General features: G+C 19.6%; 2 protein-coding genes across 9 annotated transcripts in view; one reads left to right on the top strand and one right to left on the bottom strand.

Annotated features, from left to right (window-relative positions):
• On the bottom strand, nucleotides 1–7,427 carry LOC108002356 (E3 UFM1-protein ligase 1 homolog). The gene is made up of 6 exons (XM_017063995.3): nucleotides 7,213–7,427; nucleotides 2,917–3,112; nucleotides 2,052–2,629; nucleotides 1,821–1,967; nucleotides 386–1,741; nucleotides 1–277 (listed from the first exon to the last, which is right to left on the bottom strand). Exons 2-6 carry the CDS (start codon nucleotides 2,994–2,996, stop codon nucleotides 132–134), a joined length of 2,307 nt encoding a protein of 768 aa, XP_016919484.1. The 5' UTR covers nucleotides 2,997–3,112; nucleotides 7,213–7,427; the 3' UTR covers nucleotides 1–131.
• The window catches only part of LOC108002358 (monocarboxylate transporter 10), a 24,606-nt gene continuing 13,543 nt past the window's right edge, over nucleotides 3,453–14,515 (top strand). For 4 of the 8 annotated variants that reach the window (XR_001766845.3, XR_009831860.1, XM_017063996.3 and 1 more), the window contains exon 1: nucleotides 7,466–7,618. The gene's annotated coding sequence lies outside the window, so the exon portion shown is untranslated. The other 4 variants (XM_017063997.3, XM_017063998.3, XM_062081664.1 and 1 more) reach the window with 4 other exon arrangements.

Consider the following 14,515-nt stretch of genomic DNA (forward strand, 5'->3'; position numbering starts at 1 on the left):
TTTTTTTAATTTTTTTAACAATTTATTGCAATTTATTGCAAATATCATAATTTGCAAAACAATATAAAATTGTTGAATATATTTTTATACAAATTAATAATATTTATATTTATATACAATTGTGTTTTTATTCACTGTTCTTGTAGTTTATCATTTTTTAAATGTTGTTTATAATTAATTGCAATATTTTTTATTTCCATCAATCCAACTTCTAGATCCTTTTGAATGGCAAGTTTTATTTCTTCATCTGAAGAAGTTAAATTTTTTAGTACCATATCTGTAATATAAATATAAGTATTAGATAAGTAAATATATATATTAATAATATTAATAATAATATATCACACATAAATTTATAGAATTATTTAAATTATTAAATATTTACCATGATATTTAAATAATATTTTCATTGTTGAAAGTTGTAATTGTGTTTGAAGAAATGAAAGTACAGTAGATACATGTCTTCCAGACATATGTAAAACACTTTGAGTTGCTGCAGTAAACAATATACTTGTAACTAGATGTAATGCTAATGCAGGATCTTGGGTACCATTAAGTTCTTCTAATAAGGCTTCTCTATGGCCTAAAATAAAGGGTCTTTCTTTCTTTTTATCATATTTTTTTAATACTAAACAACAAGTTGCCATTGCTGCATCTACAAAATTTAAAAAATCATCTATAGAATTTCCAGTGATAGATTTGTGTATATTACTTAAAGGTTCTTTTACATCTTCTGGTAAGTCAAGTAATATTTTTTGTCTTATTTCGGTGGTAATATTCTGAGGAAATTGAAGCATATTTTGTTGCGCGGCTAATTTAAATAATTCATTTATAAAATCAGTTACAAGAGATTTTAATAAATACTTTGTTAAAGCAGGTTGATCTGTTTTATCCATATGTTTAATGCCTTTATCAAATATTTTAATATTTGTTACTAAAATATTTAAACGTTCCTCAATTTCACTTAAGTTAGTAGTTTTATTGTTTTGTGCTAGTTGATCTGCAATGGATATAGCATAGTTATTTATCTTTTGTTCTAAATATAATGCTAATTCATCTACTAAATTATCAATTATTGTTAAATTATCATCTTTAGCAATTTCATTTTTAATGTCGTCTAAATAGACTAATTTAAGTTCAATTTTTGTTGAAGCAACTTTTATATTTTCATCATCGGATTCATTATCGCGAATTTTTCCTTGTAAATATTTTTTTTTAGTAGATTTCGTTTTTGTTTCTCTTCCTTGATTACCACCACCTGCTTTACCAGTTGCAGCTTTTTTTCGACGTTCCTCTTTTTTGTTTCCTTTGTTTTCAAATATTAAATCTGCTGATTTAGATTTAATTTTATTTTCTGCTATTGTTTGAAACCATTGTCCACTAGCTACAGCTTCTCTAGCTTTTGCTTCTGCCATTGCTTCAAATGATTTATTTAAAGATTGTAGAAATACATCAGATATAACTACAGTTTTTGCAAATACGTATGTATTATTGTTTATTTTTTTCTCTGCAATTTTAAGAAGCATTTCCATATCTTTGTCAGAAAATACAGATGGTAAAAGAGGACTTATATCAACAAAAGATCCAGTTGCAATAGCTTCTTCAATATTTGAATCTATTTGATCTCTAATACTTGTACCCACAGCAACAGAATCTAAGAAGATTATATCTTCATTTGGAAAATGACGTTTAATAAAATTTGATGGATCTGATATTCCAAGACGAATAAGAGCATCATATTCTGAAAGATCATATTTACATTTTAAATATGTTATTATTATATCATTAATTATTTTTATATTATAAAGTATAGCACAGACCTAAATAACCATTTTGTTTGTAAAAATTATCTACCCATTCATTTTGACTCTTTGAATATATAGTTGGTATATAAAGACTATTTGTTCCTTGTTTTCCTGCTACAATACCAGGAATTTGTTTCATTTCTTGTAAGCTATCTAGAATTGCTATAAATATAAACATAATAATGCTTAAAATATAAACATATTATTATATATTTTATGAATATATGCAATTTATATTATACTCACAAAAAAATATTCTTTCAGAAACAGAACATTGTCCCAAAATTGCTGATAATGGCGTAGGCTTTGTAATTGCAGATAAGGCACCTCTTATTTTTGCTCTATTTCTTGCTATAAAACTTTCTGTATAAAAAACTCTTGAATCTTGAGTGTCTTGTTTGCCATATATAGTTTTTCCTAATTCTTTTTCAATTATTGATTGTAAGAAGTCAGCTGGTAAATCATAATGAATTGTCAACTCTGATACATTAATAAACCCATGTTGAATTAATTTGTCGTTGATTTCTTCAGCAATTTTATTTGTATAAGTTTTATCAATAAGTTGTCCAAGTATTATTTTTAGTCCTTTATTATGTCTTTCTAAATCATTTGCTACTTTAGATATTTGAGACAAATTAACATTAAGAATTTGTGATAAATCAACTAAATTGATTCTTCCACCATGAATATACAATTCATCTTTAATTTCCTTGCCAAGATATTGAGGTGTGACATATTCTTTACCATCATTTGTAAATATTACATCTAACAATTTATTTTCAATTAACTTTGTTACAATTTCTACACAATTGCGTTCTGATAACCTATGTCAGAAAAAATATTATAAAGAAAATATGAGACAAAATTTATGATAAAATATGTTAAACTAAATTATTATTTAAAAATTTATTGCAAATTAAATTTTTTCAAAACTATACCAAATAATTTTTTAAATATTTACTAAACTAAATTAAACTAAATTTATTTTCTCTATAAAAGAAAATGTAATTTCATTCTACAGCTGCTTAAAATTAATTTATTATAAATTTTATTATAATAATGTAGAATTATTTAAAAAAAGAGAAATATGTTTTATAAAAATAAATTATACTTTTGTAGTGTAGAACTTAATTGTGCTTTTTGAAAATCAGCTGCTAATCTTTTAATTTCATCCCAGTCAACAGAAGTCATTTTATATCCTTATAATTGAGCTGCCAGATTGTACAATTAAACACTTGACATTTTTCATCATTGATTATAAAGTTGATAGAAGATAGGTAAATCAATTTGACATTTTATTGTGACATCTAGCGTTGAGAATAGAGAATTACAGAATAAATTAAATAGTTTTCAAACGCCAATAATCTTTTAAAAAATTTTAAAAATTTTATTTTAATATGAATAAAAAAGAAATATGTTTTGGGAATAAAATTTAAAATAGTTATACCAGTGTTTTCTAAATATCAAATATATAAATTAAAGAAAAATATAAATATGTATTTAAATAAAAATTTCATAATATAAATAAATTTTCTATAATGTAAATCATTTATAAAATAAATTTATTAAATCATTTATAAGTAATAAATTTAAATGTAATGTTAATAAAATATTTTATATCTAGACAATATTAGGGATTTTTAGTAGGAAGTGTTTTTAGAATAATTTAATAATAGGTTTTGTTTATGCACGTGTATTTAAATATATTACTACTATTATATTACATTCCAGATTAGTTAAGCTAAATAATAAAATGTAATTTTTTATAATAAAAAGTTTTTTTCGAAAATTATTTTCTTAAAAACCATACTGTGACAATATTACAAAATATAAGGTTAGACAGTGCATGTCTTTTATCGATTAGATTTTTAGATTTAGTCGTATTTGATGTATTATTACTTTGTTCAAAATTATGTGATTAATAATTTGCAATCAATGAAATTAATAAGTTCTTATGAAATTAATTAAGTTCTTATTATAAAGTTTTTGAAAGTGTATTATTGCTGAATGAATTGTTTATATAATATAATCACTCAAAATTTTATTTATTGTTAATTTGTTGTAAAATATTATGGTGAGATAAAATAAATTATATTCAATCGTATTTAAATACATATGATTGAATATTGTGGCCTCAATAAAAGTATTTTTTATTAATTATTATATATGAAGTAAATCAGTTCTAATTTTTTTAACTCTCATTTTATATGCAGCTTTTGTGATATGTTGTTATATTTTATAATATTCATTTTTAATATAATATATTGTATTTCTAATATAAAAAATATTTAATAAAAGTAAGTTATTTTATTAAAAAAACAATTAGTGAATTTTAATTTAAAATCACAAAAGATTAATCTTATTATTGATATTATATATTTATTATTTATTTATTTTTAGTTTATCATTTTAAATAATGAAAAAAATATTAAGTCTATTTAACAATAATTTATCATCATATAATAAAAAAGAATAGTTCAAATATAAAATTATATTATTAAATAAATTATTATATATTATCGAATAATTTTTTAAAAAGTTAAAGTATTTAAGATTTTTATTAACAATTATGTTATTGAAATATTTTTATAATTATGTGACAAAATTTATTATATATATATATATGATTTTAATATTGCATATGTAAATTAATATTTGTATGAATATTATATATATTTATTGATATATGTATGAATATATAAGTAAAATTAATTAAAATTACATTATACTTTATAATTATTATTTTTATTTATATAGAAATAATATATTTTTAATAAATCTTATATAGTTATAAGATTAATATTGAAGTTATATTAAAATTTATAAAATTTATAAAGTTATTAAATTTATAATATTATTATGTGTTATCATATTTAAAATCATATATAAGATTGTTATTATAATTAAAATATAATAATAAAAAAGTAAAAATAATTATAAATTTCATATTTAAGCACATTCTTATTTATATAAATTTGTAATTTTTTAATATTTAGTAAAATTATATTATAAATTAAATTTGTTTTCTTTTATTAATAATTTTATTTATGAATTCACTGTGCACTTATTATTTTTTAATTTATTTATTTATTGAGGCCACTCAAATCTCTTTGTTATTTGCAAGAATTTAATATAAATATAGTAACATTGCATTTTGCTTCCTTAGAAATATTATTTCAAATATTGCATTACAAATTTACAATAAATTTTGTATTATAATTATGGTGAGCCATAATAAAGTCAAAGTCTCCAAGTTGTTGAAAATAAGATGAAAAGAATAAATCAGGTATATAATAATTATTACATGTATCAAATTAGTATTTTTTAAAATATATTTTGCATTTTCAGAACAAAACAGCAATTTTGATAAATATTAAATTAAACTATTTTATATTTTAAATTATAATATGAAAATATATTATATTTTTCAGTTTTGAATAGATTGTACAATTTTTATGATATTTAAGAAAAATTATATAATTAAATTTAATATATAATAATAAAACAAATTATTTAACAATAATAATTCAAAATAAAACATAATAAGATTTATTTAAACGTTCTTATTTAAACAATAAAATTCTTCATAAAAAACATATTTTTAAGTTTCTTAATAATAAATATTATAAATGTAAGTATGAAGTAAAATATAGGTTATCATATGTATGTCATATTTATCTTTTTATTCAAACTTCACTTTATTACATGTAAAAATTTTATGTATCATATATTGTATCATAATTTTATTTAGAACTTAAAAATATCAATTATTGAAATAAATTTTTAATAAGTGTATTTTTAATTAGCTTATAAATTTTGCTTATCGCATATTTATGTTTGCTTTATGCTTTTTGCATTTTGAAATAGTCAAATTATAATGAAAATAAAAAAAAAAGATAATTTTACTTTGATTTGAATAATTATTGAATTTTTAAAATTTTTTTTATTTTTATTATAATTTCTAATAAATCAATCGAGATATTTATATCAAGACAAACCAAAAAAATATTTATAGAATAATAAAAGTATGTAAATGATATTTTCTTTTATAAATTACTATTATAATTACTAATATTAGTATTATATTAGTATTATATAACAAAATTAAAATTATTAATATGTGCAAAAAAATAAATTATTTAGAATCAGTACAAGATCGATATTCTAATGCAATACCGAAATATTTTTGAGCTATAGTTTTAAATATATATATATATTCTTATTATTTAAAAAAGTTTTTCATTTTGAAATACTTTATAAAAATGGTTTACATTTGATTAATAATAAAAATTAAAAAGAATAAAAAATTAAAACGAAAAATTAAAGAGAATAAGAATAATAACATAAAGGAAACATGTTCTTAGAAATATGAAAAAAAATTATTATATTATAATTAATATATTTCATTATTAATAATTTAGTTAATTATAATTTTAATATATTGTAATTATATTTATAACATTTATTATTAAATTATAAGAATCGAAAACAGTTATGATATCAGTTTTATGAAATAATTTTAAAGTATCGAAATAAATTTTGAAATAGTTGATAATATAAATAATATAAATAATATAAAAAATATAAATTTTGAAAAAATTATGCATTGGTTATGTCATTTCAATTTCATCATTTCAAAACTTAAAATTAATTGTAATGTAAAAAAAAAAAATAAAAATCTCTTCAAATTAGATATATTAATTATATGATTAAATTATAATAAAATTGTAATAAATGATAGGCAGCGATTACGTTCGCATTTAATAAATGAAATAATAAATGATTGAATATTATTGATTTATTAATTCTTGTATAATGTAAAGTCAATATTTTTTTTCTTATAATTGTTTCAAGATTCGATTCTTTAAAATTATTTTAATCTATTAGACTTAGACTAAATAAAAAGTAAATATTTCATTATCTTCAACTTTTTTATATTTTTAAAATATATATTTTTCTTTAAAAAATAAAAAAATTGAGGTTAACATAGAATCTGCATTAATAAAAATTTTATTTTGATAAAATTATATCAATTATCAGTGAATTGTCATTTAATTTTTGAAAAACTAATTGTTAATAAAATCCTAAGCAATTGTAGATATATTTTTTTTATTTTTTTCTATAATTTAGTATTTTGATTAATTAATATTTAATATTCAACGTTTTAATTTTTTTTTCTTTATTTTCAATAAATACAAAATTCTTTCTAACCAATATAAATCAATCTAATCATGTCTCTAAATTAATTCTTAATAAATCTAAGATCTTTTATATTGAATTATTATCTATTTGAAATTGCTAACGTTTGAAATATATCATTTTTATACTTTTCTTTAATGAGTAGAATTTTTTTTATATATTCTTGAAATTCAATTAAAACTATCACTCAATTAGGATTCCTTCATACCTGTATTCCGTCGTGTAATGATTCTTAATTTGCAAAAAAAATTGATTCACTTGATTTAAAATGGAATATCAAATTTAATTTAATTAGAAAGCAAGAATGATTCAGTAATACATCGTATAATATTGAAACCACATGTCAATTCTGACAATCCAGAGACACTTTTTTTCTCTTCGTCCATTGCTTTCGTGTTCGCTCGCTCGTTATTGGCGCTTTAATCTTCTCTTCTTGTGGAACTTTCGACCTCTCATTCGATCGTCGAATAACGCTAGTCACTTCAGTTTATGCCCGACCCTGTTGTCGGTTGGATCGGTGGAGGGATCGCAGAAAGAGATAGTGTGGTCGTTGGTCAAAGACACGACGAGACGCGCGGACACGCGTTATCTTCGCTGCAAGCACGCCGAATCTGGTAAAGCCAATAGACGCTACTTTCGAATTCCCTCCATTTCTAGTTGCTGCACGTGCTTTTCTTTCCTTTTAATTATTTCTTTTGTTCTTTACTCAGTTCAATATTAGTTAATCTTTTCTATTCTCGTTCGTTCGTTTGTATTACTTTCTAATCGTGCCATATTTTATTTTATACAGAATAAAAGAATTTTTCAATTGTGAATTCAGCAGAACAAAAAATGTTTTTCAGAGATTTTTATCGTGTCAAGTCGATTGGTAATTTTGTTGCACACAATCCATCTGAATAGTGTTGACAAAGATAAAAATGAACTTAGATTAGAACAGGAACAGTGTAAATCTAAAAAAAAAGTCGACGTCATATTTCGTGTTGTGGTTAGATTTAGAAAATAATTGTTTTTTTCTTTTCTTTTTCATATTTTTCCTTTGATTTCTTACATGTTGTTTATCAGGAACGTCATGCATATGTATACTGATAATGTTATGTTAACAGAGTAACTTTTGTGAAGTATTATTGCCAATCGTAATTTTATGATAAATGCTGTAATAATTTTGTCATTTCGATCATTTCGATATTGCGAACAATAACTCTTTTATGATTTTTTAAATTTAATTTTTAAATTGATAGATGAAGGTTAGAATTTTTTTTAGGAATCATTTTATGCAGATTTATGTCAACATTTTTTATAATGATAGTAAATTAGTGATTTAGAAAGATTAATAGATAGTATACTATTATTTATTTAATTATTTAAAAAAAATATTTTGTAATTATATCAAATTTTGTGTAATAATTTTAATATTTTGTGATTATATCAAATTTGTATATCAAGTTTTATATCAAATTTATATAAAATTTATATATCAAATTTTATGTGTAATTTTAACTAATTGATATTTATTATATGTTAAAATAATTATTTATGATTCGATTCATAATGCCTTCGCTTACAATAAATTTTTTTGATTAATAAATAGAACTCATCAGCTGATTCTTGGACAAGTTACTCAATTTTTCTCAATTAGTTAAATTAAGTTAAGTGTAAGTGCTATAAAGAATAATTAATTTTCATTCAAAAATTAACCTTATTTATTTTATTTAATTTTAAAAAATTAATTTTATAAATTATTTTTATATATTAAAATTTATAGTAACTTGTTTTAATAGATTTTAATATAAAAACAAATTTTAATATAATTCTATTATAATTTAAAAAGATGTATAAGTTTTAATTACTATTTTTTTTAGGATTTTATTTTATTTCATTTTATTTTATTTTATTTTATTTTATTTTATTTTTTTTAATAAGAAATTTTTTTTGTTATTTTTTTAAATTATGATTTAATTTTTTGTTAGACAAATTATGAAAAATATGATAAATTGCTATTTATATTTTGTTAAATTTGTATCGAATTAACGAATTTTTTTTTTATAGAGATATATTTTTTTATCAATTATTATCTAGTCTACAATTTGTGAGAAGGTTAATCGGTGATTAATCGATATAGAAATCAAAGTGTGATACATTTCACTTGATTTATTCAATTCGAATGCAGATTTATGTCAAGGTCAAAAGAAGCAAATTTTATGATTTTCAATTAATATTCATATATATATTGTTGTTAAAATAAATGTAAATTTCGGAAATACTTTATCACATTTTTATCAATGATATATAATTTTTAATTTTATCATTTTTATTTTAATGATATTTTTTGTAAAATATGAAGAATTTTTAAATATTTTGTTTTTAATGAAACGATATTTTAATTATATATTTAATTATATTTAATTATATATTATTTTTTCACAATATATATATATGTAATCCATATTTATATCCATTTATTTATAATTACTTTTATTTTTTAATAATAAGGAATCATCTTTTCTCAAAAAACGCGTGAAAAAAAAACAATTTGATGTTTATTTTATAAAAAAAAGTCTTCTGTCCACACATAGTGTAAAATTTACGCGGAAGTTTCTTAACTACAGATTTATTTTCCAAATTTCAGTCAACGCGAAAGCAATTATTTTGAATATATTAATTTCGAATAACAAAGTGCACTGATAGCATAAACGTGAAACGCAGTTCACATCATATTATGCTGTGTCGGAAATTTGTAATTATGATTTATACGGTAAGAAACTCGGTGATGTCTATTTCGAACTTGGCAGAAGGTTCCTCTTCGTTTCTTTATAAACGATCACTACTTTTCCCTTGTGAGCAACAACCCCATTGTATTATCGTTGGTTCGTGGCTTCTCTTCAACTAGATTCGACCGTTTAATTTTAATTGGTTCGTGTTGTTTGATTCTTCTTTCTTCCTTTGTTATCACAAGTGATTTTAACATTATCTTTTGTTAGTTTAAATTCGACGATTAATTAACATTTGAAGAATAGTATAATTAAAATTAGTAACGTTTGAAGAATAGTATAATAGAATTAACTAAATTTTATTTGATAATTGGATTATTATTTTAGATGTGAAATATCAATTAAAATCAATAATTTAGACGTAAAATATTAATTTTATATTATAATGTTAATGAAATGAAAAAGGTTGAGTTTAAGTGTCGATTGAAGAACTTTTGAAATAATAATTTAAATCTGTGGAACTTTTTTGTTAAATCAATGTAATATATTTTTATTTTTATTTTTTATTTATAACTTATTTACAATTTTTTTGTTTATAATTTTTCGTTATATTAATGTTTAAAAAATTCAAAATTACAAACAATAATAGTGAAATATAATAAAAAATTAAGATAAAATGTAAAATAAATTCTCGAAGAAAATTGATTTATTTAAATGTATTTTCATATCATCTTAAATACGAATATAAAAATGCTCGCCTTCTACGCTGTACTTGTTACTTTTGATCATTATAAATTAGAATACAAATACCAAGCAACTCCCGACCGTTTAATGTTCTTAGAAAGTGCTTTGACACTTCGTTACTACAGTTGCATATGTCTTGCTTTTCTCTGTTCCGTCTCGTTCGAAAATTTGCAATGTTTTCAACATCATACTTTTTATTTCTTCATCATCATCTTCATCATCATCATCATCATCATCATCATCATCATGGATTATTTTGTAGTGTGAGATATTATATATATATAAGAATGCATAACATTGCACATTAAGATAAATCGTCTCACATGGATTGATGTTGATTACGTTCTATTAATCTTTGGCGTAACGTGATATGAAAACGAAATCGCGATTTTTTACTTTAATTCTTTAGTATATTTTCTTTAACTTTTCTTTCTTCTTTCTTTTGAAAAATTTTTTCTACAATTATTATTTTATATTTTTTTTATCTGGAATTTTTTATTTTCTTTCTTTTTGAGTTTTTCTTGGACAATCAATATACTAAATATTGATTAGATTATGTTAGATTAAATTAGGTTTGGAATTAAATTAGATATTGTTCTTATTACTACATAAAATAAGTTTATTTAGTAAGTCTATTTATATTAAATAAGTCTATTTATATTAATATATATTCAATAAAAAATATTCAGAGAATAAAAATTATTTTTTTTTAGAATTTCTTTAAAATTATTTGTTTAGAAATTATCTTTCAGAATAAGCCTTGTTTGTTTAGCTTTCTCTATAAATTAAAAATATTTTAAAATTCTCTTCATAAATCATCATTATAATATATGATATTTATGTATCATATATATATTTTGTTTGTCATTTGTTATTGAAATTATCATTTGTGAAAAACAAATATTAATTAATAATAAATGCAGACTTTTGTAATAATCTGTAACTTAATAATAATAATATTTTTATAATAATTTGTTGGTGAATAATGATTATGTGACAATAAACCAATGCTGTTTTTAATTCTCTTTTATTTTTCTTTAAAATTTTATTTTTGGCTATTTATTAAATCCTTTTTTTTTGTCTGTTACATCATATTTTCTTGAAATTTATTAATTCTATTCTTCGTTTTACAATTATTTTATCATTTTCTTTTTATTTAAGTTTTATTAGTTTTTTGTTTTACTTTATACGGTTCTTTTTCTTCAGTTGTCTTCTTTTTTCACATTTGAAGACCACTAGAAAAAATTTAATTTAAAAAATTAAATTTTTTAAACTATTTTTTAATTTAATTTTTTTATATTTTTATATGATATTTGTATTAGTTAATACTTTAATAATTATGCGATCAAATTATAAAATGCAGGAAAAATAATTTTTTTTTATATTCGAAATTAAATGAATTAAATAATATTATACTTAATAACGATAAATTATTGTGAATATAATAAAATAAAATATTCAATATTATTATCAATTATACAATATGCAATATATTCTCATTATTAATGATATGATTAAATTAGGCATACCTGATTTATATTACTTATATAAATGAAATTTTATATCATATTAGAAGTAAACTAAAAAAAATTTTTCATATATCAAGTTATATTTTACTCGAGAATAGAAAAAATTTCAATTTTTCCTTATCAAAATTTTATATAAATATATAAATAAATTATGGAGAAAAAAGTTAATTATAAATATTTTTTTGATTTCAATAAAAATATTTTATTAATTATTCTTATTAATATTTTGATTTATTTTTGTTATTAAAAAGCGTAGCTATCTTTTTATAATAAAATTGCGCAATACCATTTTTTACTATAATCTTTTTTTTAAATAAATAAAAAATTATTTTAATTATTTTCATTATTTTAATAATTAATATAATTATTTTAATAAATAATAAATAAAAAAATTAATATGACGATAATTTGACACATAGAAATCAATGTAAATAACAATGTAAAAAATAAATCAATGATGAGATAAAATTGTGCGATACTATTTTTTATTCCATTTCAAGACATTCTTTCAATGTAATAAACTTAAAAAAAGAAATGTTTCAAAATAATAAAAAATGTTACATGATATTTAATCCAAACCTAGTTACGCCATTGGTTTTGATATATTGAGTTATCATCGTGTTAGAAATGTGTACATATGTACTTACGTACAAGCTTGATGCACATTTATCAGCACGTGATAAAGCATACGAATTGTTTAATATGATAGTGGCTTGCATTATTTTACGATACAATGCTTTTTTCTTCTGTTTCGCTTTCTGTATTTTTTCTTTTTATTCGTTTCTGAAAATTAAAAACTCTGCATTGATAAATATATATTTTAATATATTATAATACATTGATAATATTGAAAATATTGATAATATTGAAAAAATTTAGTTTGAACAATTTTTTAAAAAATTTTAATGAAAATTAAAATTGATATGTAACTAGAAAATATACCATAGTTATATTAGTTATATAGTTATATTAATATTATGTTAATTATATGTACATATTTGTAGAATTTATTATCTTCAAAATTTTATTTAATTGATGTAAAATTATTTTATCTTTAATTAATTTTGAATTGAAATATATATTTTTTTAACAATTACAGGAAAGATTAAGATTATTATTTTTTCTTTTGAAATATTATATAATAGGTGAAGAAAAATAAAAAAAAACGTATTTAATTGTTGACGATCGCAAATTATTTATTATATTACTGTAAAATTTTTCATTTTTTTCTAAAATATTTTTTATTAAAATATTTTTTCAAAATTTCTTGATTTTCTGTATTGAATATTTTTTCTGATAAAAGTTTTATTAAAATTTGATCAAATAATCAATTTTTTTTTTAATAAATTTCTTTTTCTCAGATGCTATGCACGAATAAATTTTGTCTTAGAATAAATTTATGAAATATTTCATTAATTTTTAATTAAATTTTATAATATTATTTCCTTATAGTTTATTTTTAAAAAAAATCTCAAATAAATCAGAATTATTGTTTGGTTAATCGATAAAGTTTTATTAGTGATAAGAATTGAGAACGTTTGTATTTTAAAGTTAATAGATTTTTAAGATTATTGCATTTCCTTCAAGTCGATTTATCTATCTTGTTTTGTTTAATTTAAGTCAATTTATTTATTATCAAAGTGCATGCAAACTATATTATTATTCTATATTTTATCAAAAGAAACACAACTATTCCATTGATAATATCTTTAGACTTTGTTTTCTTGAATCAAGTAAAATATTATTCTGTATTATTAAATATTTAATATTTCAATATTATTTATCCTTTGTTTTCTGTTAGATTAAATTAAAAAAAATTTAATTTAATTGTAAATTTTATAAATTTATTTCAATAAATGTTAGAATTATATATTAATATTATATATTAATATAATAATATTTATTTTTAAATTGAGAAACCAAAATTTATTTATGTTTGAACAAATATTACGAGTAATTTCAACGAAATTTTGTAGTTATGAGAAACCTAAATTATTGCGAGAATGTTAAAGATTAAATATCACGTTTTGCATGTGTCGGCACATGCTTTTGACATGGTTCCTCGTAGTGAGAACGATAATTTAACGACAACAAGAGTACTTTTGTAATGAATTATAGAATTGTCAAAAAGTGCACAGGTTTCTATAGAACGTAATATTTTATTATCACACCATTCATATTTAAATTGATTTATCATTATTTTAAAAGAAAATTTTTTATCTATGTGTTTTCTTATATAACTTACATTCTTACGAATGAAGCTTATATTAATTCTTTTGAAAAAAAACTTTTTAATATTTATATATCAAAGATTGAACGAAGATGTTGCAAATTAAAATTTAAGAATATTTTTTGTTTCTTAAGAATAATAATGTACTTAGTAATTTAGTATTTTTAACGATAGCTTAATGCTTAATCCACCATTTATTAGTATTTATTATTAATATTCTAATTTTTCTGATGATTTCAAATGATGAATAAACAAATAACAAATTTTCAAAGTTGAATTTAAATTTTTTAAATAAACTAT

Source organism: Apis cerana, linkage group LG11 (assembly GCF_029169275.1).
Source record: "Apis cerana isolate GH-2021 linkage group LG11, AcerK_1.0, whole genome shotgun sequence".
In the NCBI taxonomy this organism is placed as follows: domain Eukaryota; kingdom Metazoa; phylum Arthropoda; class Insecta; order Hymenoptera; family Apidae; genus Apis; species Apis cerana.